This window comes from Aotus nancymaae, unplaced genomic scaffold, assembly GCF_030222135.1.
Source record: "Aotus nancymaae isolate 86718 unplaced genomic scaffold, 86718_ANA_hifiasm-v0.15.2.pri h1tg000014l, whole genome shotgun sequence".
Classification (NCBI taxonomy): Eukaryota; Metazoa; Chordata; class Mammalia; order Primates; family Aotidae; genus Aotus; species Aotus nancymaae.
In genome coordinates, this window is record NW_026988425.1 from 34802483 (window position 1) to 34828900 (window position 26418).

Below are 26418 nucleotides of genomic sequence, written 5' to 3' on the forward strand. Positions count from 1 at the left end.
AAGGAGTCCAGAATCTGGAGGCACATTGCCGAGAATCAAATCCCTTCTCTACCATTTATGAACTGTGCAATTTGAAGCTAATTATGGAATCTTGATCCTACATTACAAGTTTCTGTTGAGTATAAAATGGCATAATATGTATAACAGCTTTTAAGAATTGTATGCCAAATTTTACCTATAAGTACTACAGAGAAGCCAAAATAAGGACTGAAATGTGTCCTTTGGCATTTTTGGTGACCATTATGCAAGCCATTTCATGGAGGGTGGGAGAGAAAAGGAAGGATTGCAGTGAGGTGTGAGTGGGAGGGGCAAAGATGGAGAGTGAGTGGAGATAACGCCCAAGAAGTTTATCTCTAAAAGAAAAAAAAAGAGCTATGGCCACAGGATATTTGTTAGTTTTTTAGTTTTTTTATTTCTCTCCTTATTTGTTTTAGAAAACAGTCTATATATATATATATATATATATATGCTATATATATATATATGCTATATATATATATATATAAGCTTAAAAATTCAGCTAATATAATTATATATATATAATTATATTTTATATATATTTATTTATATAATTATATATAAATATACATTATGTAATTTAATATATATATTATATAATTTATATATATTATATAAATAATATATATTTATATAATTATTTATATAATTATTTCATATATATATATATGAAAGAGCTCAGCTGATTTTTTGAGCTAGGGAATTAGAATAAAGGTTGTGCATTTTTATTCAAAGATATCTACCAGCATAAGTCTTAAAAAATGATATCATCTAAGGCTGGTACAGAAGGACACAGAAATTGGAGTTGTTAAAGGACAGAGAGAACTTGAAGTGTTCACTGACGCAGTTTAGGTTTGCTAGAAAGCATAAAGTGAAGTTAGCATAATGCGGATACATTTGGAAAAAAGGAGGTAGGAATTTAGGGACTGGATGCTGGTGATGATGTTCTTCAGGTTTCTACAGATCAAGAATTTTAAAGCATCATTCTGTATTCTAAATTGATTTCCCCTTGTTCTATTATGAATGGAGATGAAGAACAACTGATTACTGTATCCCGTGAGGGTTCTTCATTTTCTTGAAGCCTATTAATTCACTATTCAATGTTCTCTTCCATTGAGTAATTCTAATTTCTTTTAATCTAGTTCAAGGCTTTCTCTTCTCTTTATGATTTTTTATTTATTCTAAATTGGTGAATATTCTGGACTTTGTACCATAAATCCAGAATAGGACTCAATCAGAGCTGTTGAGATTGTTTTTTTGTTTGTTTGCTTTGGTCTCTTCAGGTCTATTCCTTTATGTCTATTCTGCAGGGAGATCATAAAGTCTAAAAAGAAACAGAATAATTTTATTGTATTGCAATATAATATCAAGAAATAATTTTATGCATATTTGACATTCTGGCCACCTTGTTCTTTCATCTTAATTTTTACATCACCATATTAATTTTTCTAATTCAGTTCAAGTTAGTTATTCATGATGACCCATCATTTTTCATTCTCGTCTGTCATAATCAATCCTCAGATTCTCTACTCTGAAACTACAACTTCTCTTTAATATATTTCTTATTTTCCACAATTTCCAAGAAAAAAATCAAATTCTTATCTCAAAACTATACTCTTTCAATGTCTTTTAAAACATTTTTTTTCTTTTCTTCTCTTTTCTTTATATATATAGAGAGAGAAACAGGAGAAGGAGAGAGAAAGAAACAGCTAACTCTCACATTGAGTGAGAGAATCTAGAAAGATGGAATCCAGGAGAGGAAAGCAGCTTCCACACTGAGTGGAAGGGAATAGAGAGAGATGGAGTTTAGGAGGGCGAAGACAGGCTTCCACGAAGGGAGTGTTCATGGAAGGGGACTGCAGAGGGAAAATCCAGGATAGAGAAAAACAGCTTCCACTAGCACGAGAGTGTTTGTGGAAGGGTATCCAAACATGGAGTCCCTCTTTTAAATCATTGTTGAGAAACATTGGACCAAATACGGCAACCATATCTGTTTGGCATCTTGCATCAGTATATTTTAGCAGTAAGTAGCAACTTTGGTTTTGAAAATTATCTAATTAAATCAGTTTTATACCATAGCTGAAGAATTTTCTTATAAAACTGCTCAAGAAGATATCAGTCAACGTGTAGCTGCTGAAAGCCAAGATAAAAATGAAGACCAGAATTTAAGAGACCAGATACAACATAGGTTAGTTTTTAACTAAATGCTCTGCTTCTTGTTTCATGCTCTCTGAATAAATTGACAACCACTTTGGAATCATCAGATCTAGAAGAATATCCATTTCTTAGCATTCAGTCTTTTACAGGTAAAAGAAAACAAAGTAGTTTTGATAATTAGTAAAATATTTATGTGCTAGTTTTCACATTTAGAGTGCAAGTCATTATAGTCTGAAAAAAAAAAAGAATTAAATCAAGAAATGCTTCCCTTTATGGTTACATGAACTTGTAAGTTAATTCTATGGAATCCTGATTCAGCACTCATTAAGGAAATGCAAGTGAAGATGCTGGAACTTCACAGAGCCAAGCATGTAAACTACTTCTATTTTGGTAAAATAAAATTATTCTTTTGGTTGTTTGCAATTTTCCATTGGAAATGGAAATTTAGACCAAATTAGACTTTTTTATGAAACCCTGAAAAGTTCAACAATATGAAATGAACCAGAGAAGAATAATTTGAGCTACATTAAGGCTGTCTACTCTCCAGGAGGAAGAAAAAAACAGTTTTAAGAATTATTCCAAGAACACTTTTAAGTAAAGCAGATAAGTCTAAACCATCTATACTTACTCAAAGACCTCTTTAATTTCTATCTCTTAGAAAAATATAGATAGCCGAGGTGAATCAGGCTGTAGCTACCTTCCGAAGAGCGTTCAGTTATTGTACTGTGAGCACAGATGATGTTTTCTTAGATTTTCACTTAGAGACCCAAACTTATACTGAACATTTTCCTGAATCAATGACATTTTCCTCTTTTACACTCATACATCTCAAAAATATGTCTTGATAACATATTAAATATTTCTTTTTTAACCTAAAGCAAATAGCAGTGTTTCTTTTTCAATAATATTGGCAGCCCATTTTTCCATTATGCATGTTGGATAAATTATACTTAATGTCATTCTAATCTTTTGATCAGCATGAGATATTCATATAATATTTTGATTTTGCAGAATTATAGGCTTCTTGGACCACTGGCCCTTATTGGAGCAATGGTTTTCAGAGCCAGAAAATATTTTGATAAAAATCAATGCTGAAATAGATAAGGACTCTTTATGTCAAAAACTAAAAGAAATTTTTGCGACTGAAATAGTGAAAAAAAAGAATAAAGGTATTTAAATTTGTTTATAGTTTTTAGTTTATGCAACTAAAATGTGTGGTTTTAATAAGTTTGGGAGGAAATGAAGATGTGATTGAAATGTTCTTTCTTTTTTTTTTTTTGAAATGTTCTTTCTTATATTTGGATTTATACTATCTACAAGTGTGTTCTGCTTCTGTCTGCTTCTGGCTTTAGCTTTCTGTTGTATGTGTTTCTGAATAAAATATTTTTCTCTCTTTTATTTTAATCAAAAAGAGGCCATCTCTCTGAAAGCATTGTTTTCATGTAAAGACAACAGCAAAAAAAACTCATCAGACTTAAATTTAAAGATGTTAATTCACATTTTACCCTCTGGATATGTGCAATCTTTATTTGTTAATTAGATATTTTTAAGTAAAAAAAAATAATGAAAATTAGGGATATTGTAGATAAGGGTAAAGGTTTTCTTTGTTAGCTTTAGTATTATAAAGAAACTGTGTGAATTCTTCTTTTAAAATGAACACACTAGGCAATTCGTTTTTTCTCAAATCCACCTATTTTGTTATGAGTTTCTTTATTATTATTAATTTAATTGATCATTATTTATTAACTTGCTTTCATGTTATATCTCACACACATTAAACTACCCAGATATATTTCTCCTTCATTCAACCAATGATAATTGCCCAATAACTGTTTATACTATTATTGAAGTTTTTTATTGAAAGAGATTTTAAGTTCAGTCCAATGTCAGATTTCCATTGAGATTTTACCTTCAAGAAATGATTTGAAAAAGAAATGTTTCATTTTTTTTTTATCAATCACCCCTAATTATACTGGCAACTACAGTTTCTTGGTATAATAAAAAATGGTCAAAGTTAATAGTATCAAAAGGATTCTAAAGTTGCCTTGAAAGCATACTGCCTCCTGTCACTAAATTTGTGACCTAAAGTACCATAACATGTCAGTTAACTAATATTAAAATAGCCCATCGCCATAAACCACAATCACCATGGAAATCCAGGAGCTCACACTTAGAAAGACAAGCTCCTACATCTAAATGCCTACTCCAAAAACCACCAGCATGAACCCTTCAAATAAAAAACAATCATATTGTATTTTAAGAGGCTTAACATGTCATTTGATAGAAACGAGGGTGACAGGAGGGAGAAACCTTCCATAGCAATCTTACAAAGTCTTGGGGAAGCAAAAACAAACCAATTCTAACGCATAAAGACTTGATGCTACATGTTAGAATCAGTTTGTTTTTGCCAACTATTAGACTCAACTTCACATTTTCCTAAAGAGTTTGCATTCTAATAAAAACTGACTACATTAATACACTTAGTTATCACTTATTTTAGATGTATACTTCAAACAGGTAATTAACAAATATTTAATCATTAAAACAATAAACATTAACCTAGCCCAGTGTTCCATATTAAACATTCCGATTAAGTTAAAACTAAAAGAATGTGGTAAATCATGAATTAGCTTTAAATATGTAAGAGTGTTTTATATTAATTTAGATTTCTGTTAGTTCAAGTGAAATATTAGATGTCTGGAGTTTCTAATGAAGGTCAATTCTTATCATCCTTTTGAAGTTGAGAAGAAATTAGAAGAAAAGGAAGCTGTGGAAAAAGCAGCAGCTTCCCTAGCTGAGCTTCCACTTCCTGCACCTTCTCCCGCTCCTCCTCCTGAAACAGAAAAAGAGAAGGAAATTCATCTTCAGCATGTACCTTCAAAAACTCCTAGTGCAAAAGGAAAACCTAAATCAGGTGATTGACAGAATGATTTATAATCTTGTTTCTTAGTTTCTTATTTTTACTCAGTAAAGAATTATAAATTATAGTCTATCTACATTCAGACTTTGGGCAACTTCAATCATATGAAACAAGGCTTCACACTCAGATGGAAGTGGAAAAGCCCTCATAGTAGCTAAAAGCATCGTTGTTACAAAGCCCAGCTTCTTCACTGTGTAGGAGGAGACATGGAGTCATCACACCTAGGTCTACCGATAAGAGTAAGATCACAGATGAGAATAGGAAAAGGCACAGAGTAACAAGTAACTTCAGGCAGATCAAGAGGATGCACATCTGTTTGCTGAACTATAGAGTTACGTTTATGTATAGAGTAAGAATATCTTAATAAAATAAGAATGAGTATAGCTGGTTTTCTACCAGAATAAGGGAGCAAATTAACAGCAACCATCAGAACTAGAATTTATATGTAACTGTAAATCTTCAGGACTATGTGATTATAAAAGTATAGAAACAAGCTCCTGCCATCTCAGTAAACATATATGTGTGGAGCCTAGGTAGAGAACATTTTTAGTTTTTTTCTAGATCCTTAACCACTAAGGACGATAAGTCTAGCATTAAATGGTAGACAGTGAATATAATGACGAAAGGAAAGTGCTCAATTGTTGTTGTAATGCATGCTATTGGTAAAGTGTCAGTATCCTGTTGTGTGTGTATATGAAACATATAAGGCTCTAGTTTCTAGTTTCAGCTTTATAAATGGCTGACTGTGCAGTTATACCATGTCTAAGTATCTTTGATACTGTGTCATGACATTTCTAAACTCCATAGTCTTTCTGCTTCATGGAGATTTGAGATAGGTCTGAATTTTTTAAATTAAACTCATTCATATAAACAAAGAAATTTGAAGACTTTAGTAAGATATATTATGGTATATTAAAGACTATTTCACTCCAGGAAATTAGAACATTACTAAAGGGAAAACACACAAACTCTAAAAACTGTTTTTATCATATAAACAATAAAACACAATGACATGAATTAAATATACACCCTTTTCCCACTGTTTCATTAAGAAATTAAAAAACAATTCGAAGGTCTGAATGAAAATAGAAATCGTTTAAATGCTTTTTAGAACTAGCAAAGACAGGCTGGGCTCGATGGCTAGTGCCTGTAATCCCAGCACTTTGGGAGGCTGAGGAGGGCAGATCTCCTGAGGTCAGGAGTTCGAGACAAGCCTGGCCAACATGACAAAACCCCATCTCTATTAAAAATACAAAAATTAGCCAGGCGTGTTGGTAGGTGTCTGTAATCCCAGCTACTCGGGAGGCTGAGGCAGGAGAATCGCTTGAACTGGGAGGTGGAGATTGCAGTGAGCCGAGATCGCGACATTGCACTCCTGCCTGGGGAATAGAGCGAGACTCTGCCTCCAGAAAAAAAGAAAAAGAAAAAGAAAAAAAGAACTTCAGAAGACAGTTTTCACAGTGGCTAAAGTGAGCCTGGAATTATCAAATCCTTTAACCTATGGCTATGGCTCTACATCTCTTGCTCCTCCTCAGCTTGCTCCAGTCAGGAGCATCTATGTATTTGAGCCATTCCCTGAAACCAGTCTCTAGTATTTCTGATAAAGAAAGCTCAGTCTTTAAGTTTCTGAAATTTGCTATTTTGTAATTGTATTCTTGAATACTGTTCATTGGAGAAATAATAAATCTATTGTTGCTTTAAAGAGTGGTTGTACTTGTCTTTTTTTCCCACCAATGTCAGGGCTAGTGCCTGATATTTAAGAATGTTTAGAAAGGTTAATCTCCAGAGTCCCAATTGCTGCCATCCAACCTCAGTATGATGAGCACCGATGGGGCAGGAGAGCAAATGGCACTGCCCCTGCAGCTGAGAGAATCTTGATTAAGCAATTTTGGAGAGGAACGTTTGTCATAGGTTTTTAAAATTTTTGTATAAATAGTTCACAAATTTTCTAAAATGGAACATTTTTAGACATGAAAGCCTGGGGCTTCTGAACATACCCTATTCAAACATCTAAGTACAGTCTTCAGTAGAAGTTGAGATGAAAAGAGGAATTATTTACTAAAAAACAAAATAAAAATTTTAAAAGGGGCTAGCACATTGAATTCCTAACAGTTATTTTGTTCAAAAATTGTTCTATATTTTATTAAGTTCTGTATTATATATCTGCTTCAATTATACTTGGGATTAAATTTTAAAATCTTCATATTTATGTTCCATTAAAGGGTCTATTATCAAATGCAGTATCAATTGTCAGTATTTAATTGAGAATTAGTTCTTAGTATGGCACAATAGAATAATACTACCTATACTTCTATTTAGGTTTTTCTTTCTTTCCTTCCCTCTTGCCTCCCTCCCTTCTTTCCTTCCTTCTTTCCTCCCTCCCTCTTTCTCTTCCTCCTTTCCTCCCTTCTTCCCTCTCTCCCTCTCTCCCTCCCTCCCTCTCTCCCTCCCTTTCTCTCTCCCTCTCTCTCTCCTCTCTCCCTCCCTCTTTTCTGTCCCTCTCTTTCATCCCTCCTCCCTCTTTCTTCCAAATTTAGTTATCAACTATTTGGATTTTTAAACATTCATTTAGAGAGATTAACAAAGTCACCTGTCTCATTTCTATGGAATCTTGGTTGTCATGTCTGTGATATCTAAATGTAAGTGAGAGGTGCTAGGCATTTATACATTCTTATAACTATCACTTCTAAATACAAAACAATAGGTTAGAGGGAGTCTCTCTCCATCACAGGCATCTAAATTGCCATACTGGTTCATCCTTTAAAATGAAGGAAAACAATATAGCCCAGGACCAAGGAAAGAATAATTAAATTTGTTTGGTAAATGATGCAGGATGTAATGAATTTTTTTCAAGAAACAAACTCATTAATTGGGGTATCTCCAAATCATCAGTTTTCCAATTTGTCCCTTCCAGTATATTTCTGAACTATATCCCAGGGAATTTAAGATAAATATACTCACATCATTCTTTGCATTACAATTTTGCAGTCAATGAAAAATGTAGAAGTTACAAGGCGAGTGACCAAGAGAAGTGCAAGGGTGCAGCATATCAAAACAATGTGGTTATATAACTCTTTTTCAAAGTGGCCATCATTTTTATTTTATTTTATCATTTTATTTACTTATTTAATTTTTAGAAACAGGGTCTCACTATGTTGCCCAGGCCCGACTCAAACTCCCGGGCTCAAGCCATCCTCCAGCCTCAACTTCCTCAATAGCTAGGACTACAGGCACATTCCACCGTACCCAGCTTTGACATCACTTTTATTACAGATACAGTTGTCTCATTGTATAGCCACATTCAGTTGAAATAAATCCAAATACAGCCATATGCTTCAAATGGACTTGTGATTATCTTTTAAAAACACCACAGCTAGTTCCATTAAAGAGTTTATGATCAAATCCATTACCAAATGTTTATATTAAAGTTAGGACTAAATGTCTCAATATGAGAGAATAATGTTGCTATTAGAGCTATCATTCCAGAAGTTTCAGTCCATAGTCTGTCTTCAGAGTAATTTTAACTCATAGTAAAGACCTGAGCCATTTTATGCAGTTCACAAATGTAACTGTTTACCTATGGGAAATAGCATTAGCTTGCTTGCAAATCATATAGCCCAGGCTATAGAAGTAAATCATCAGTGATGTTTGTGTGTTGAATTTTGTTTAGAAGCCCTGCCTGGTAAGCAAGAATCTCCTCAGGAAGGAAAAGGAAAGAAAGGTGAGACCGCACTCAAAAGAAAAGGTACAGCAGATAAAAATAGATATGATTACATGTAATTTTGTATTTTATAACTATTTCAGTGAAAATAGCTAGATTTGTGTAGTGGTATACATTGACTACTTCTCTCAGGCATTTGTAAATCATAAACTGTGCCAAAGAATATAACCTCAAACTTTCTGTATCCTAGTGCTTACCAAAGGCCCTGCTGAGAAAAGTGATGCCGGCAGGGATACTTTAGAGAATATCTAATATGCAGAATATCCATTCATCAGAGATATTATAGCTGTTATCCTTGGGCTAAACTGTGCCATCAGAAAATTACATACTGAATCAAGTTTTCTTGGATCTCTTATTGAATTTCCTTCACTGATAAGCACATTGGTAAAAAAATAAAATAAAAATCTTACATTGCCTTAGAACATTTACAAAACTAAGGAAGTAACCTTGATACGATACTGTTAACTAAAGTAGAATATTTGATTTTTGCCATCTAATTTTAGTGGAACTCTTGAAGGTAGTTTTTGAGACCTGTCCCACATTTTTTGTAATAATTAAATCCAGTAATTTATAAACAAAGATAGGAACTGGAGCTGGCCATGGTGGCTAAATCCTGTAATCCCAGCCCTTTGGGAGGCCAAGGAAGGCAAATCCCAAAGTCAAGAGATTGAGACCATCCTGCCAACATGGTGAAATCCCGTCTCTACTAAAAAAAAAAAAAAAAATACAAAAATTAGCCAGGTGTGGTGGCACTCGACTGTAGTCCCAGCTACTAGGGAGGCTGAGGCAGGAGAATCGCTTGAACCCAGGTGACGGAGGTTGCAGTGAGCCAAGATCGTACCATTTCACTCAAAAAAAAAAAAAAAAAAGCATTGGAATCAACAAATATTTACAGCTTGATGTAACTTCTTGGTGTAACTACATACTGGCAAAGGATTTTAATGATTTTTACTTTATTCTAATTTATATTTCATGCAAGGGATTTTAATTCTTATTAAGTGTTACTTATTTGAGTTTCTTTAGAAAATTCTTCAACCATCTAAGAGTAAAGAGAACCTTAAAGAGCTCCTGCAAATATTTTAGAGAACTTTGAGTTATTGTCCCCTCCCCCAACCCCACTCTGTGCTTTTTTAAAGAATATAAATTCCCTGGAAAATTTATGTTATGCATACACCCACAATAAGTAAACTTTTAAAAGCTCATTTATGAGGGTTGGTGTCCCTTTTAGGGTATTTGGATATGTACTCTGTAACTATTTTTTTAACAGTCAGGTACTTTTAAGTTACCTATTTGAGCATTAACAGGTTATTTTGGTTGATGTTGTTTTATTGAAAATTATTTTGACCTGACATTCATATTTGGTGTTTACTTCTTGTTGTTGTTGTTGTTGTTTTTGCCAATATTACAATTCCATGGCTATTAAGTCCAGCTTGTTTTTAGGTTTTGTTGATAGGTTTTTTTGTTTCGCTTCTTTTAATTGTTTGATAAGTGGGAGGTTGGTTCCCCACCCCCCACCCCGACTGCTTCCCTACTTCCTAGGAACCTTACAACTTAAATTAATCTGGTGGCATTGCATTACTTGCCTTTTTCAGTTAATTGTAAATGCCTATGTCTTTATCCATGGAATACTATTTCTAAAATACCAGGCTTGCAAAGTTTTTCTTCTGCATAATGTTTGATTATGAAACAAAAATGTTTGATTTTAAGTTTTTGTTTCTTTGTTTTGAAACAGGGTCTCATTCTGTTGCCCAGGCTGGAATGCAGTGGTGTGATCATGACTCACTGCAGCCTTGACCTCCTAGGCTCAAAGAGTCCTCCAACCCCAGCCTTTCAAGTAGCTGGAACCATAGGTATAGCCACCATCCCTGGCTAATTTTCGTATTTTTTGTAGAGATCGAGTTTCACCATATTGCCCAAGCTGGTCTCAAACTCCTGGGCTCGAGCAATCTCCCCGCCTCAGCCTTCCAAAATCCTGGGATTACAGGAGTGAGCCACCACGCCTGGCCAAATTTAAGTTTTTATAGAATTTTTTGTTGTAAAGAATTCTGTTAAGAATAGTTTTTCTGAAGACCATGTTTTCATTCAAAACTCATTAATGACTTTGCTTAGTTTTAGAATTTAGTAAGCCAACTTTAATGTCCATTGAAATAAAATAAAACTTCCAGTCTTAAAAAAAGCACCTATGCAACAACCTTGCATGTTTTTCACATGTACCCCAAAACCTAAAATGCAATTAAAAAAAAAAAAAAAAAAAAGTCCTCAACATTTTGATAAAAAGTCCTCTACCACATAACATAGCAGTGGCGGTAAAAGTTTTATTATACCAATAACAACCTGGTACTATATTTTCTTAAGGAATATTATGCCCACTACATCATTCAGTGGCTCCTACATGAAATCCTAGGTGATAAATTTTGTTCAGAATCAAGGGACAGGAAAATGTCTCCTCCTCTGAGTGATTAATGGGCACCTTTAAGTGAGAGCATTTGCCTTTGTGTTTTGGCTGACTAGAAGTTCAGAAAAAACTCATAGCTCAGGTTTAGTATCTGTGCAAGAACCTAGATCTCAATGTCTGCCTTCTAATTCCTCTCCTGATTTTGAATTTCTACTTTAAGCTGGATTTTTTCTGACCCTAGTTTCATTTATGTTTTTTTTTTGTATTTTACTCTAACTATTTCTGTGAAATAGGGGGATATAATTTTTAAAGTAATTGATAGTTGGTGAAAGAAAATCCCAAGCTCTATAAAGCACATCAGTTAGATTCACATTGAAGTTACTATAGCAACCAATTAACTAAAGATTGAAATGAAGTTATGGATACATGCAGTTTACTTCTTCCAGGTTCATCCAAGCAGCATTGTCATGAAGTATATGCCTTTTTTAAACTGTTCATCACAAACTGCCAATGCTGTTGCAGTCTAAGAGTGTGTAATGTTCAAAACATAATGTGCTAAAACAGAAATTGGGCATTTAAATATATATATAACCATGATTCTCAAAGGGAACCTCAGCCTTCTCTAATTATGTGATATTATGGGTTTATATAACTAGACCTAATTGGTGAGTTAACACTGAGATAGAAGTTTTAGTTAAAATTTTAAGGGCTATAAGTTGTTCTCAGCTCTTACTTGTTTACTAATAGAATAATTTTCATATTTGACATTACTCATCTCTTTTTTCTCATCAGAATCAAAAAAGCAAATGAAACATCATTATAGAATCATCAAAAATAGAAATTAAAAAGACTTATGTACCAAAGCATCAAATTAGACATAATTAACACATGCTCTAAGGGCATCCTTAATAAAAGCTTACAGACTCCAAACAATTCACAGGTAAACACAAGTTCAACAGCAAAATATATACATCGGAGCCATGTAGTCAGCTCAAATTAACTAACTCCAAAGACTTCCAAATATTTATTGCTTTTATTTTACTATTCTGTTGCATTAAGTAATATTTGAGATAGGTGAACTCTCAAGATTTAAAAGTCTCTCTGTTACATATAAATAGCGTGGCTTTGGATTTCCTTCATGTAGAAGAAATGATTTTATTTCTTAATATTTCAAATTAACACCATTTCAGGTGAATGAACACCATTAATTGGTCATCTGTTTATTTCACAGGCCATTGATACCAATTACATTTAAAGTGTCACTTACGAGTTGAGGAACCATCTATTTTCTCCTTTCTTCAAACTCATCATAATTTCCTGCTGTTGATGTCTTTGATTCATTTATATTCTTCTCTGCATATGAGATCAGTTTCTACCCTTCTGCCTCCCAAATCTTGACACTGAGATGCCATTAACAATGGTACTTAGAGTGTTTTTAAAATATTTCGCCTCCTCTTGAACCAGTTTGCCACTGTCCCATTATGCTTCTCTATTAAACAATGGCTTTTCAAACATATAGCCTTACCTGGGAGAGATGTTAATTAGGAGCCAAATGAAGAAAGTTTTCCATAATCAACTAAATTCAGAAAATGCCAAGTTACATCAAGTTAAAATGTTTTTAATTACAGGATTTATTTTTCTATGACAATGTGCATTTCAAAGGGAGTAGGATACACCATATGTAAGATCCCAGAACATTTTGGATAAAGAATTCTCCCTGAAGAAGAATCTGTTGGGATCAGAGTTCTCTGGAACAAACACTTGGAAATCACACCATCTTTAGTTCCAATGCTCTGTCACATGTATTGGTGTTAGTATTGTTCCAGTGCTTGCCTCCTGAGTTGTCTTATAGGGTCAATTGTAGGTGCTACCAGGCCACTTAATGTAATAAATGTAGTATCAATATTATAAGCATTAATGTTACAGGACTTCTCCTTAGTTCAGCTAAAGACAGGGTTCTTATCCATCCCACAGCCACGAAAATTTAGGCTCACTGATGGTTTAAAGGGTGAGTAAAGCAGGTTTTTATTGGGTGAAAAGGGAAAAAAAAAGGAAAAGAGGGACTCTTGCAAGGCCAGAGATCCTCCACTAGAGCCTTTCCTGCCTGGCAGTTTGAATCCCAGGTTCCACAAAGGAAAAGGAGGGGCCAGGCTTCTCCCCACCGCAAATGGTGTGAACTTCCCAAGGCTCCACCCTAGTGATCAGGCTGGTGGGAGTTTCTCCAGGGACCTCCTCCCACCTGGCTGTCTGATTCCCCCCTCTAAAGAAGTGCATCTAATTGCTGTTAGATTAAGTATAAGGACAAGACCTATCTTAACTGCTTCCAGCTGACAGGGGGTGCTGTTCTTGGGAAATGGCAGCTAGAGCTCCCTCAGAGACCATTTAAGGGTTCCCAGCAGAAGGGGCCACCGTCAGAGGCTCTGGTTGCATGACCGTTTAGAGTTTGATGGCCTGAAGGCAAAAGCAGACAAATGGGGTTATTAGAAAACATGTATCAAAATGAAACATGGGGAGTGATAAGGACAGGTCAAAACTTCTGAGGTCTTTTACCAGTTTGCACAGGGAGAGGGAGGACAGAACCCCAATTGGTTAAAAAAAAACAAAAAAACTCTACACATTTGCTGGCATGTTAGGCTTCTGGGTTCCCTTCCCCTGAGACCAATCCTAAACCAACCAGTTTAAAATTTGGGAAATTAACTCTTTCTAGTCCAGAGGATGCATCCAAGGTGAGTGTCCCATGGTACAGAGACACAATTACCTATCTGTTAAGAGAGGACAGAGGAGGAGAAAGAAAAAAGTAGCACCTTTTAAAGGAATCCCTGAGGTCAGGATGCATTCAAAAGAGATATAGAATGAAGATGAATAGCTACCCATCTAGAAAGAGGGGAATAGGCATCCCTGGTTCCCTTCTCTTCCTAGCAGATATCCAGGTTACATGAGGGAGAGGAAAGAGTATTCTCTTTCCCTCTTACATCTTTGTATCTGAGTAATTTTGGCAGGTCCCACCATGAGTGCCAAAGTGCCTTGAAGCAGAGAGGCCCTACACAATAGGAATTATCTGCTCTTACCCATGTATGCCTTATCTCCCCTGCTGTCAGTATCCTTGGAGTTCCCTAGATATCATTTATGTCTTGGATACTAATGTAGCCTTTATCCATGAAACAGGAAGCTTGAACTTGGCTTAATCAGCAGGAATCAGCCACATTCACCTTTGCTGTGCCTTTTAACCTCTATTGTCATTTGCCTCTGGATCCCTTAGATCCAGCTTTCCTTCCTAGGGCTTTGACTCAAAGCTTGAAATTGAGTTTGGGACAAAAATATGTCTCAGGGGTTGCATGGACTCCTTATTATAAGTGGAATGCTAAGGTGAAACTGTGGAACTGAGTCCTCTTCCAACAAGGAAGAGGAAAGGATATCTTGTGGCACACCCAGATAACTGGTGGCTATAGTTATGCTTGCTAAGATTTGGGTGCGTGGTGCTTGGCTTTGGTTAGCTCCCTTGGTCTTACTTTCTCAAAAAGGAAACCTCTGAGTGATGGGCATGCTATTTATTCCCATCACCTGGCAGGATATGCAGGATAATTGCGTGGAACTAGCATATCGATCCAGATTTTTACATTACCAATCCTTTTTGTTCTTTTTGAGCTGCAGCCAGAAATTTCTGGTTGGTTCACAGGAGCAAGCACGATTAGTCTAAAATGTAGGTGAAAACTTAAAAACAACTAACGAATTTAGAATTTAATGATAAATATATGATAAGTTTTGAAATGTGATTTCTGTCTCTCCAGTCCTCATTTTTGTTAAACAATCATCACAGAACTGAATAGTTTGCAAAATAGATTTTCGTCTTATACTTGGCCTGATCATTTGAATAAAGTGCAGCAAGAACTATTACTTTTACATAGGCCTTTTGGATTGGCTTTGATAGAAATCTGTTCCACAAAGAATCTCAGATAAGACCTTTTAAAGCCAGGCCTAATCATGAGTTTGTATCCTCAAATACCTATGAATTGGGTGATCCTCTCCTCTATGGTCCCAAGATAAACTTGGAGCTCCTGGACCTGTTAAAAAGTGACATTCTTTACTGACCATAGGTCAGGAACCCTGTACAGGGACTGTGTAGATGAATGTATGAGGCCAATTTCCCTACTGGGCTTTTATTGGCTCTGCAGGTAGAGATTTACTCCTTAAAAGGAATCATACCCTTCCAGTCAAAGCCTTAGTAAAATAACCACTTTCTCCAATTGTGTCCTGTTGCAAAAGAAAAATGGATTTTTATTGCACTGATGCAAACAACCATATTGCCATAAGAATACTCACAGATAGGCTTTAAATTCTGGAGGAACCAGGCATAGAGAAATAAACATGCTGCAAATTTTGATCATAGGAGTATACCTTGCTTAATTATTAAAGGCTGTAAATAGCTCAAAGTAAGTTTCCTTAACTCTGAAAAACAAAACAAGGATCAGCAACATTCCAAGCAAAAGTCAAAAAGGTTGCTTCAGCTCTCTGAGTTCGGTCCATTTAGTTCTTGCTTCACTTAATATATTCATGAACATTTCAGCTGTTTATGAGTCCTGTATATTTTCTTTTATTCCAATGTCACAATCTCCAAAGTTATCAGAAACCTGTGTTTGAGAGCATCTATTAAAATTTATAGCTCATTATAAACCATCTTTGAAAAGGATTAAAATAAAACAATTGTCTGTGGTAGCAAAATGTCTAAGGTAGTTACAGTTAGAAACATGATTGACACAGACATTTGGTTATCTCTGTAGTTTTTAATAACATAACCTTAATTATGATAACCTTAATTTGGTTATCTCTGTAGTTTTTAATAACATAACCTTAATTATAATTATAGTTATAACATAACCATAATTAACTAATACTTAGACATTAGAATTTTAGAAATTTTATACAATTTTGGAATATATATTAGCATTATTTGCCAAGATATAACCTAAAGAAGACTGAGCATCATTTTGGCAATCCCATGTACTAAACCTGTCAAACAATCCTGTTTACCTCTCTTTTCTGGAAACTTCAGGACCCTTTGAAGTATTCAAAAAGACAGGTGCCAGGGAAGACACTTTTGATACTGAAGTTTGATTTTGGGAAGACTTTTAAATACAGTTAAAGCACTTGATAGTATGAAGTATAATTGCAGATTACCATAGACTATTTATTTTGCCAATTGATGACTCAATATCCCTTTACAAATTTTGCCAAAGAGCAGATTAGTGCCTTAGGAAAACCTTGTTATGCTTTTATTTCAATGCTTAATTTACAGGAAAACCATATAATAACCTTTTTGGAATTTAGTCAATATGTTCGAATAGAGAACCTTTAATGCAAGATTAAATTCTACAATTTTTCTACCACTTCTTTGAACCTTCAGCTTTTTCCTAATTTAACTCAAAACAATCCTTTAACTCTAGGCAAAGGTTTACATTTCCATGCCTTCTTATAACCTTTTACAAAAAAACACATTTTACTATTCTTACATACCTTGCATGTAAATCTATTTCTAGTAGTTTCAATTAACTCCTAAGAATTTTAACTTTAAGGTAAAACTTGGTAAGTTGCTTTAATTGTGTGCTAAGTAGCCAAGGTTTGCCTTCTTAATTAAGGGTGAGGTTAGTTCCATATGTCCCCAGGCCTTACCAGTTGTGAAGCCAGCATGTCATATAGTTCTCAAAACCCAAAAAGCAGTTTGCAACCTTAAAACACTTAGCAAACCTTGCATCTGACCTGCATTTTACCAATAGCCTTTAGGGTTGTTTCTATTTCTTAAAGATTAAAGTCACGTGAACTAAAAGGTACCACAGCTTTTAACTTCCCTTAAAAAAATTATGTGATCCAAGTGCTTGTCTTTCTTTATGACAAATTAATTAGAGCTCTTTTCATAGACATCACACACAGTACATACATGGGCAGAAGAAAATTCAGTTGCTGGGTGGGATCCTTTAAGAGAAAGAGCTAGGAAAACATGCAGATACTGAACCAGAGAGGGCTCATCCCCTAAGGCAGTATTGCTAAACAAAGCCTTGCTAAGCAGTTATGCCCCCAGGGTGTAAAGCAAGATGGATCGGCACAAACCATACAGACATGCAAAGTACACCAGATTGGCCACAGCCCAAGACTAGCCCCACAAATCCTTTTTCACAATTAAAACTTTACAGAAAATATAAACAGTGTTAGTTGAGGGGCCTGGCCTAGTAAAGTGGGGGAAAAAAACTTTAAGGGTAAACTGCTGATGGGGTGGAGAAGAAGGAAGAAAAAAAACGTGTAAAAATGCCTGGGGAAGAACCTCTTATTTTTATGCAAGCTGTTCTACACCAGGGAGGTTAGTTCCATTACTGTCCAATGGAGTAAAACTCTTTGGCTGGGAAAGGGGATGGCTGTGGTGGCTTGTGGCTTGGAACCAGCCAACCAGCTGTTCAGGACCCTGGTGCCATGTGTCCCAACCCTGGCAGGGAGCAGGGAGCATCAGGAAGCTGGTGCTCACTTGTCTGTCCTGAAAAAAAAAGGAAAAGGCCATGAAAAGGCCTGGGATTCATGGGAGTTGGGGGCTTGTTTTCCCCCACCCTCAGAAGTCCAAGAATGAAAAGGCTTAGAAGCAACAGTGAGAGGTTTTGAGTCCCCATTTCACTCACTACTTCTCAAGCCCCACATTGGGTGCCAAAAATGTTGCAAGACTTTTCCTTAGTTCAGCTAAAGATGGGGTTTTTGTCTGTTCCACAGCCATGAAAATTTAGGCTCACATGGTTTAAAAAGGAGTAAAGCAGGGTTTTATTGGGCTTAAACAGGAAAAAAGGGGGAAACAGGGACTCTTCCAAGGCCAGACTCTCTCTGCTACAGCACCTCCTGCCTGGCAGTTTGAATCCCAGGTTCCACACAGGAGAAGAAGGGGCCAGGCTTCTCCCTACCACAAATGGCATGAACTTCCCAAGGCTCCACCCTAGTGGGCAGGTGCCAGGGTCTGATCTGTAAACCTAGGCTTGCATGACATACACTGAAGAATAACATACACTTAGTGGGCCTGACAGGCAGATCTCTTGCCTTCAGTCCAACTAAGGGGCTCTGCTGCCTCAGTCTGCAGTGTGGCCTCGATCAGCCAGCAAAGTTTGAATTTATTTAGTACAGATTAAATGACAAAGGTTGTACTAGAAGGTAATTAACATTGTCCACCCCCAAGAGAGACATCCTGGCTGTGAATGATTCAAGGTTACTTTTAAGACCACATGAGTAAACAAGCTATTTAGATAAACTCTTCTACGTTCCTTTGTTATTTGCTTTTCTGCTATTAACTCAAGGTCAAGAGGATTAGACTGCCTTCAGCTAGACCTTTTACTGAAACTATGCAAACCTCCTAGCCTTCCAGGAAAGTTTGTGACTATTTCTTATACTTTTACAATTTCTCCCACCATCCTGACTGAACCCCCACAGGCAGGCTGGTTGAAGTTTCTCCAGGGACCCCCTCCCACCTGGCTGTCTCATTAATGACACTTACTTTGAAGGATGTGAGAGAACAGAGGAAAAAAGACAAAAGTGAAATGAAATTGAAATAACCAGATCATCTATGAGAGCAGATGCTCTTAAAGTGTGGTTTCAGTACCAGCAGCATCTGCATCTGCATCACCTGGGAACTTGTTAGAAATCTAGATACTCAGCCCCACCCCAAGACCTACTAAATCTGAAACTCCAGGAGTGGGGCCCAGCAGTTTTGTGTTTTAACAAGCCCACTAGAGGATTTGATGATCATTAGCATTTGAGAACTACTCTACTGGAGCCTCAGGCTTACTGCTCTATTGTAGCCACTGGAAAATCAGAAACATTCAATGATCTCTAGTGTATTATTTATAACATACCCCTTCCTTCAGATATTTATGTTGGATTACAATAAAAAAACATGTTTATAATAATGCTGTTGAAATAGAAATAAAAATCCAAAGCCCTGAAAGAAGGAAATTAGCACATTCAGCTCAAAGGCACAATGCTTATTGTGATGACTCATTAATCAGAGCAACCTGACAAACAAGGTGAAGAAGGAAGTATGATGGGTTTAAGTTTTAACAGGATTAGTTTCTAAAATAGGTTTTTATCACCTGAGACCTTTAACAGAGGATAGTATGTGGCACAAAATGCAAGGTCGTCATAGGTCTATAGCAAATGCAAAATACATTGGGTTTCATTCGTCATAGGTCTATAGCAAATGCAGAATACATTGGGTTTCATTGGAAGGTTGATGCCATACATATAAAAACTGGTGATTAATTTATGATCCATCACAGTTCTGGTAACAAAATTCAACCATAGTCTTCTTTCATAATACATTTTATAAACATAATAATAAATTACCTCTTATAAAGTACCTTTTATGCACCAGGCACTACACAAGATAATTTACATATATAATTTCATTAAATTTCACAATCATCTATGAAGTAGAAATTATCAATTTACCATGTCAAAGATGAGGAAATTTAGAGTCAAAATGAATAAAGAAATGTTTTATTAAGAACTGTTAACCTATGAGAAAAAAAAACAAAAGAAAAGCCTCTTAACTCTTTGGAAAATATAATCTACACTCCCACATTAATTTGCACACTAAATTGCTCATAACTTCCCTGGATTTTGCCTCAATAGCATTACAATTGTTTAAATAAATAAAATAAATACTATTTATGCTTTTAAGTATGAGTCTTTTAATGAATCTGTTTATCAGCCTGTAGTTTAAAAAATTTTACCAAAAATTTACCAAAAAGAAAATTAGTATGCAATATAAATAAAAATAATCTTAAAATAAACTGATAATAAATAATAGTATAAGAATTTCTCTGAGTTTGCAAACTTCTAAGTATGAATCAAAAGAACATTGTATCAATATGAACTGCATTAACAGACACTAAAAGGCAATGAGGTATGACAATCAAAAGCATGGAGTCTGCAGCCAGCCTGCCTACACTGAAATTCTAGCTCTGCCATTTACCATATATGGGTTACCTCTGTCAAGTTACTGTACCTTAATATGCCTCAATTTCCTCATCTATGAAATGGAGTAATAGAAGTATCTACTCATGTGGCTATTATAAAGAATAAGTAAATGTGCAAAAAAGTAAATAGTACAGGGTCTGGCTCAGAATAAACTGTAAATAAATATGGACTATTATTATTGGCCCCAGACCAAGTCACTAAAGAGAGTGGGCAGAAAGGGGAATCCTTTTTAAAGCTGACCTGGAGAGTTCCCTCTTATCACTGATTATAAAAATACTAAAATTAAGTTTTATAAGTGACCCCAGATAACCAGTCTCATTTATAGTCATCCACATTCTGTCTCTCTAGCTGTACACAGAATAACAGTATAAATTTTAGGACAGTAAGCAGAAAAAGCTTTCCCTCCATGAGCTTTTTCAGAATAATTTTTCAATAGTGAGTTCTGAGAACACATGTTCAGTCTCTGGCTCCTTGCCTAACAGTGAACCTCTCCTCTTCCTGGTCATGTTGCTTCAGTCTGTTCCATTGCTGAGCTAAAATTTTATCTAAGACACTCTAAATCTCCACTTTGGTTGCCATTGTTGGCATCTGTTAACAAAGAGTTGTTTTTTGCTGAAGGTAGTTGACCCCCAAGGCAGTAAGAAAGCCACCACTGTTAACTGATCTGGTTTCTATCTAGTGAAGCTGTTAACTAAATCAAGTCCTACAGGACATATTTTGCAACACAAAGGTAACAATAATGCCTTTCTTAAAAGGAAAAAAAAAACACATAAATCAGACTTTCTATATCTTTTCCTCCCTCCTACAATTCTCACCTCCCAATCCTTTCACTTCCCTGAGGAAGGCCAGTTTAATTTGAAAGTGTCTGGTTTTCCTAATGTCCTTTCATCAATTGAAACTCTTAGAATTAACTACTTACTTCCTTACTTGTAACTTTTGGTTCCAACTCTTGACTTTTAATTACTCAGACCTTCACTAAGTTCCTATTATTATCTTCTTTGCTCAACCTTACTGTTCTGTCATTTTTGTCTTTATTTCTTTATTTATAACATTGATTTTTAAAATCCAATGTTCTAAAATTGAATTTCTCTTTTTACTGCATTTTATTTTTATTGGACTCATTCCAGTACAATGAGCTTCTGTGTGATACTGTCAAGTTTTTATAACAAAAAAATGCTAATATGTACCTTTGCCATATGCTAATAATAGATAATTTTCCAAACCTTTCACTCATGAGCATGAGGAATAGTTATACTGAGGACTCAATGATCCAAACTCTACAAGTGAAAGCAAATATCTTATTAGAAAACAAAGCCTTCATATGGTTGTATTGATGATAATTAAAAAGTAATGCTGCTAATGTTACATTTAAGATGCTTATAAAGATTTTGTTCAAAAGTGAATATTCACTAATGCATACATTTTTATTCATTCAAATATTTTGCCCTTCAGCATTTTCATTGTTCAAAGTTAAATACAAGCTGTATAGAATCAAAGCACAATAGTCCAGAAATATTCCTTGGTTCTCTCAGTTTTCACTAAATGGTCATGATGTTTAAGGAAAGAAAAAAAAAAAACTCATTCCAGTCTCTAAGTTATCATTACAAAGTTCTTAGGAATTTTGCTTAGGAAATTCATTTTAAATTAGTCATAGAGTTATCATTTGTACTTCACCAGAGATTCAGTTCAATGAAAATCATTATATAGAAAAATACATCTGATTGTGAAAATTGTCAGTTACTGCCTAAACAAACACTTTCTTAATTTTTTCTAAATTTTATATAATTTAGATATAACTTCAGATCTATAGATAATACTGTTTTTAAGTATATAGGGATCACCTACACTGTCCACAAGATATAATTAACAATTTCTCCTCTACTTATAATCCACTTATTTTTAACTAACATAAAAGTGGAAGATGTATTTGCTTTTCTAAACAGCTTTATCATTAAACAATACTCATTAAAGAAATATATTTTGAAGGAAGAAAGTGTTCCTAGTTCTACAGGTGTCTGTAAACTGCATCTGAAAAATTCAATAATTAATCTAAAGGTAAGTGGAATTTTAAATGGAGTGAATTTCCAAACTATAATAACTTGATCTTTCCAGGGAATATTAGTGCTCTCTGAGTTAAGGACCAAGGTTGTTCATACCCTAGGGTACCACTTAACAGATCTAGATTCCCCTCTTGATGTTATCAGGGAAAGTGAAGTGAATGTCCTTTTTGGATTCTGAATTGAAAATTAGACCTCCTCTTTCTTTTTTTCTTCCCAAGCCCTGCTCTGCCCTCCACACCCCTCCCCTCCCTTCTCTAACCCTCCCCTCCACTTCTCTTTCTCATGCCTTGAATCTGCCAGGCTTATGGCACAGCAACTACCTTCATCTTTATTCCTTGACTGTAGCAAGAAATATAATTTCCCCACAGAAACCCTGTGTCATGTGCAGGGACTGTTCAGGAGCTATAACAATTCTCTTCTCCTCCCCTGCATCCCTCACCTACTCTAGCTGACTCATAATATCCTCCTTTCTCTCTGCCCTCTCACCGGGTCTCCAAGGGATACCAAGAGCACCACTCATGTTCTAGCTACTTTCTTTCTCATTCAGGATAGACAGTTTAATTTGCCAGTTTTTAAAATAGTAGGTGAAACACATTTTGTTCTAGAGTCTAAACTTTATAAAAGTCACATGTTCATTGTAAAAGCAAAGACCGAGATGAAAATAAAATATCAAATTTATTAGCCACTTGGATAGGTTGGATTGCTTTAAAACATTTACTGTTATTAATATTATTGGTTAATTTGGGGGCTATGGAGAATAAGCGTTTTTTGTAAGACTCCTCAAAAAGGCTTAAAATGTAATTAATGAATTGCCTGAAGTCCATGAAAATTATAGATTTATTTATCCGCCAGAATTCTGTCCCATTCATTTACTTGTATTGGAATAATTTGATATGTATGTTCAAGGTTCTCCTAAAGGAAAACCATCAGGAGGAAAAGCACCAGTAAAGAAATCACCTGCTGACTCTACAGATGTATCACCTGTTGCAATAGTGCCTCAACTACCTAAGCCAGGATCGGAAGAATGGGTCTATGTGAATGAACCAGTTCCTGAGGTATGGCCATTTAGAATCAAGCTGGAGAAAGAATCCATTCTTTCTCCTGCATATAGTAAGATTCACTGTCATTTGCAACATCCTGAAGGCCTTTTACAGCAGGTAATATATCTACCCATCAAAAAGCTAAGATTTTTTTTGAGACTACTCAATGACCCATATCTCATCCTCCTCCTTGAGTTTCTGAGTCATGCTTTGAACTGCTATTGAGTGCTAAAATGGGGGAACAAATGGGTTCTGTGAGGCATAATTTTCTTCCCAATGATACACAGAGATGCAGATTCCTGGAAGAATGACTTCCCCAGAACACATATCCAGCAAATTTCTAGGCTTTTATTCATTTTTTAATACCCCTATCATAACGCTTTTAAATGAAATTTAACCTTTGACTTTTTAGAAGCAGAAGAATATTTTTGAAGCTAACTAAACCCATAAAAGAACAGACATCTATCTGACCTGGGAACATTAATGGTTATGCTAGTGTAAGGTAAGGAGATGTCCCAGGGGACTGCTGGAAACTTCACTCAGCTCAACCAGCAAGGCCCAGTTGCCATCTACCATTTTTGGTTGCTTTGGCAGATGAATTCTCAGAAAGTCCACAGAATGGTCATTCCTTTAAAACTTTTTAAATGACAAAGAGCTTTTTAAAAGTCAAGGTCTCCTTCTCCTTCATTCCAGTCCCCAATGACCTCTCACTCTGATGAACTCAGCAGCGACCATCTGTGCCAGGCATTTGAGACCCAATTATGAAATGCAGAAATTGTGTTGTTATTATTGAGCTTTCCTAAGGATATGTCTTCTCTCCCAATTAAACTATAAATTCTTTGGGGAGGGTAGGAACATGGAATAATTCACTGTATTCAACACAAACACAGTGCAGAGTATGTAACAGATTCTTGATAGATTTCTAATTGATTAATTAGCATTGAGAGGGAAATTAGAATAGAAAATATTTTAAAATGGTAATAAATGACATAATTATGAATGTATGTAATTGACCTCACTCAGCCAAATAGAAGCTACTTTAATGTATATATTAACATTAGTATATGTAGATTCAAAAACATATCATAGAAGCAAGATATAGAAGTGGGTGTTGGGAATGAGATAAAATTAAAATGATACAATATGGTAAGTGATGGGGAGTGTGGGGCAAAAACACCTAAATTCATTCCTTAACTCCAAAACTTGAAACCCTTGAAATAATTAACTCCATAGAGACAAGAAAGAAAGAGCAGGAATTTTTTTTTAAAAAATTGACATTGAAATATGGTACACACTCCACATAGATTTTCTAGCATTCAGGATTCTATAGAAAACATGATAATTTGAGGAGAGTGGAATAAAAGATACAAATGTGGAGGCAGTAAGTATGGCAACCTACAAGGATTAGATTATTCCTTCCCCTCCAACAAGGGACAGCTGGGGGTCACTACGGCCCCTAGGCTGAGGAGGCGCAGAAAGGGAGTAGATCCTTGGGCCTCAAGAGGACTTCTGCACTTAGAGGGCCATCTGACAGGAGCTGTGGCCTTCCCCTGAAGGATGCAGTGCAACCCCGCAAATAGGAGCAGAAAAACACTCTGGCCAAGAAGATGGAGGGCCAGGGAGTTTCCTGAATTAGCTTACATGCATTAGCCTCCCCAGGCACTAAGCAAGGTGAAGGAAACTGATGTGGAGAAACACGGACAATGCACAGCACAGACCTCTCATTTCCTAAGAAAGATCAGGTAGTCAACACATTTTGCTACAGCAAAGCAGGCCACATGATCCAGTCTAGTTCGTTTCCACTCCAGACTCCCCACACATGAACTGCTGAGTTTACCTGCTGATATGGTTTGGCTGTGTCCCTACCCAAACCTCAACTTGAATTGTATCTCCCAGAATTCCCATGTGTTGTGGGAGGGGCCCACCAGGGTTGAATAGAATCATAGGGGCCAGTTTTTCCCATGCTGTTTTTGTGATAGTGAATAAGTCTCACGAAATCTTTTCTTCCCAGTCTCAAGTTATGTCTTTATCAGCTGTGTGAAAACAGACTAATACACCTGCCAAGTAAGAAGAAGACGAATGCCCAATTAAACTTGGATTTCAGTTAAACAACAAATTTAACTAGGAATCCTGTACTGTATCTGGTAACCCTGTTTCCAGACCTTCTGAGGGCCCAGGTCAACCTTACTTCAATAGATAAATGGAGGGAGATAGAAAATAGAGGCTGCTTTCATATAGCATTCAGGTAGCAGCCAAATGTGAGGAGAGCCTGGGATCTCCTCCCTTTGCCAGCCACAAGGGCAGGTGCAGAGAGAACGCAGAAGGCAGTTAGAGTGAGAGGTCTTTGCTTCCAGCCTGTGGAATCACAAGTACAGACTTCCAAGGCCTGGACTTCATGAAAGAGGCAGCCAAACCTCGGGGGGCCACTTAGTGCCCTCAGTCACATTCAACCAACCTGTAGCAGCACTCCTCCCTGAAACTGGGCCTAGGGGCCACAGGGCCATGTGTGCTGGGTTTGGAAACCTGTCCTTCTTCAGGAGGCTGCCAGACACAAGACTCTTCTGCCAACAGTATAACTCAGATTAAAGCAGAGCTTTTGATCAGTTCTCTACTGGCCTTGCTGACAATTTCAACATTCAAAATAGAGACAGGGGCTATGGAGGACTTTTGCTTTGGATTTAGTACTGACTAACAAACACGTACAATTAGGTAAATGGAAATGATCAATAATTTAGGAGAAATTATTAATAAAGGAGGTGCAATAGTAAAGGAAGGATCTGGCAGAACATAAGAAACATGTGCCCTACTTATCAGGAAAGCATATTTCAAACCTATAGTGAAATCATAATCAGATTCTAAAGGGCAATAAGGCTCTAAGAGAAATGGATGGTCTCCAATAAGAAGAAAATTTGCCCTTAAAATCCCAATTATGCACCAAGGAAACTAATGTGATCCCAGAACATTTTGGGGGATGGGAAAGGCATTCAAAAAATTAGAGAACATTATAAAAGGAGAGGAATTTAATGAGTATCTAGCCCATCATAGGCATTCACATGTTGAAAGAATACAGTCAAGGATATGTGTAGATGTCTTTGCCAAAATGCCAA

General features: G+C 35.9%; 1 protein-coding gene across 1 annotated transcript in view; it reads left to right on the forward strand.

Annotated features, from left to right (window-relative positions):
- SPEF2 (sperm flagellar 2) overlaps nt 1-26418 on the forward strand; it is a 194538-nt gene that overhangs the window by 85442 nt on the left and 82678 nt on the right. The window contains exons 17-21 of the mRNA XM_064375924.1: nt 2098-2206; nt 3187-3344; nt 4916-5089; nt 8766-8840; nt 23178-23326. Coding sequence (XP_064231994.1) covers nt 2098-2206; nt 3187-3344; nt 4916-5089; nt 8766-8840; nt 23178-23326 — 665 coding nt within the window. The remainder of the gene's footprint in view (nt 1-2097; nt 2207-3186; nt 3345-4915; nt 5090-8765; nt 8841-23177; nt 23327-26418) is intronic.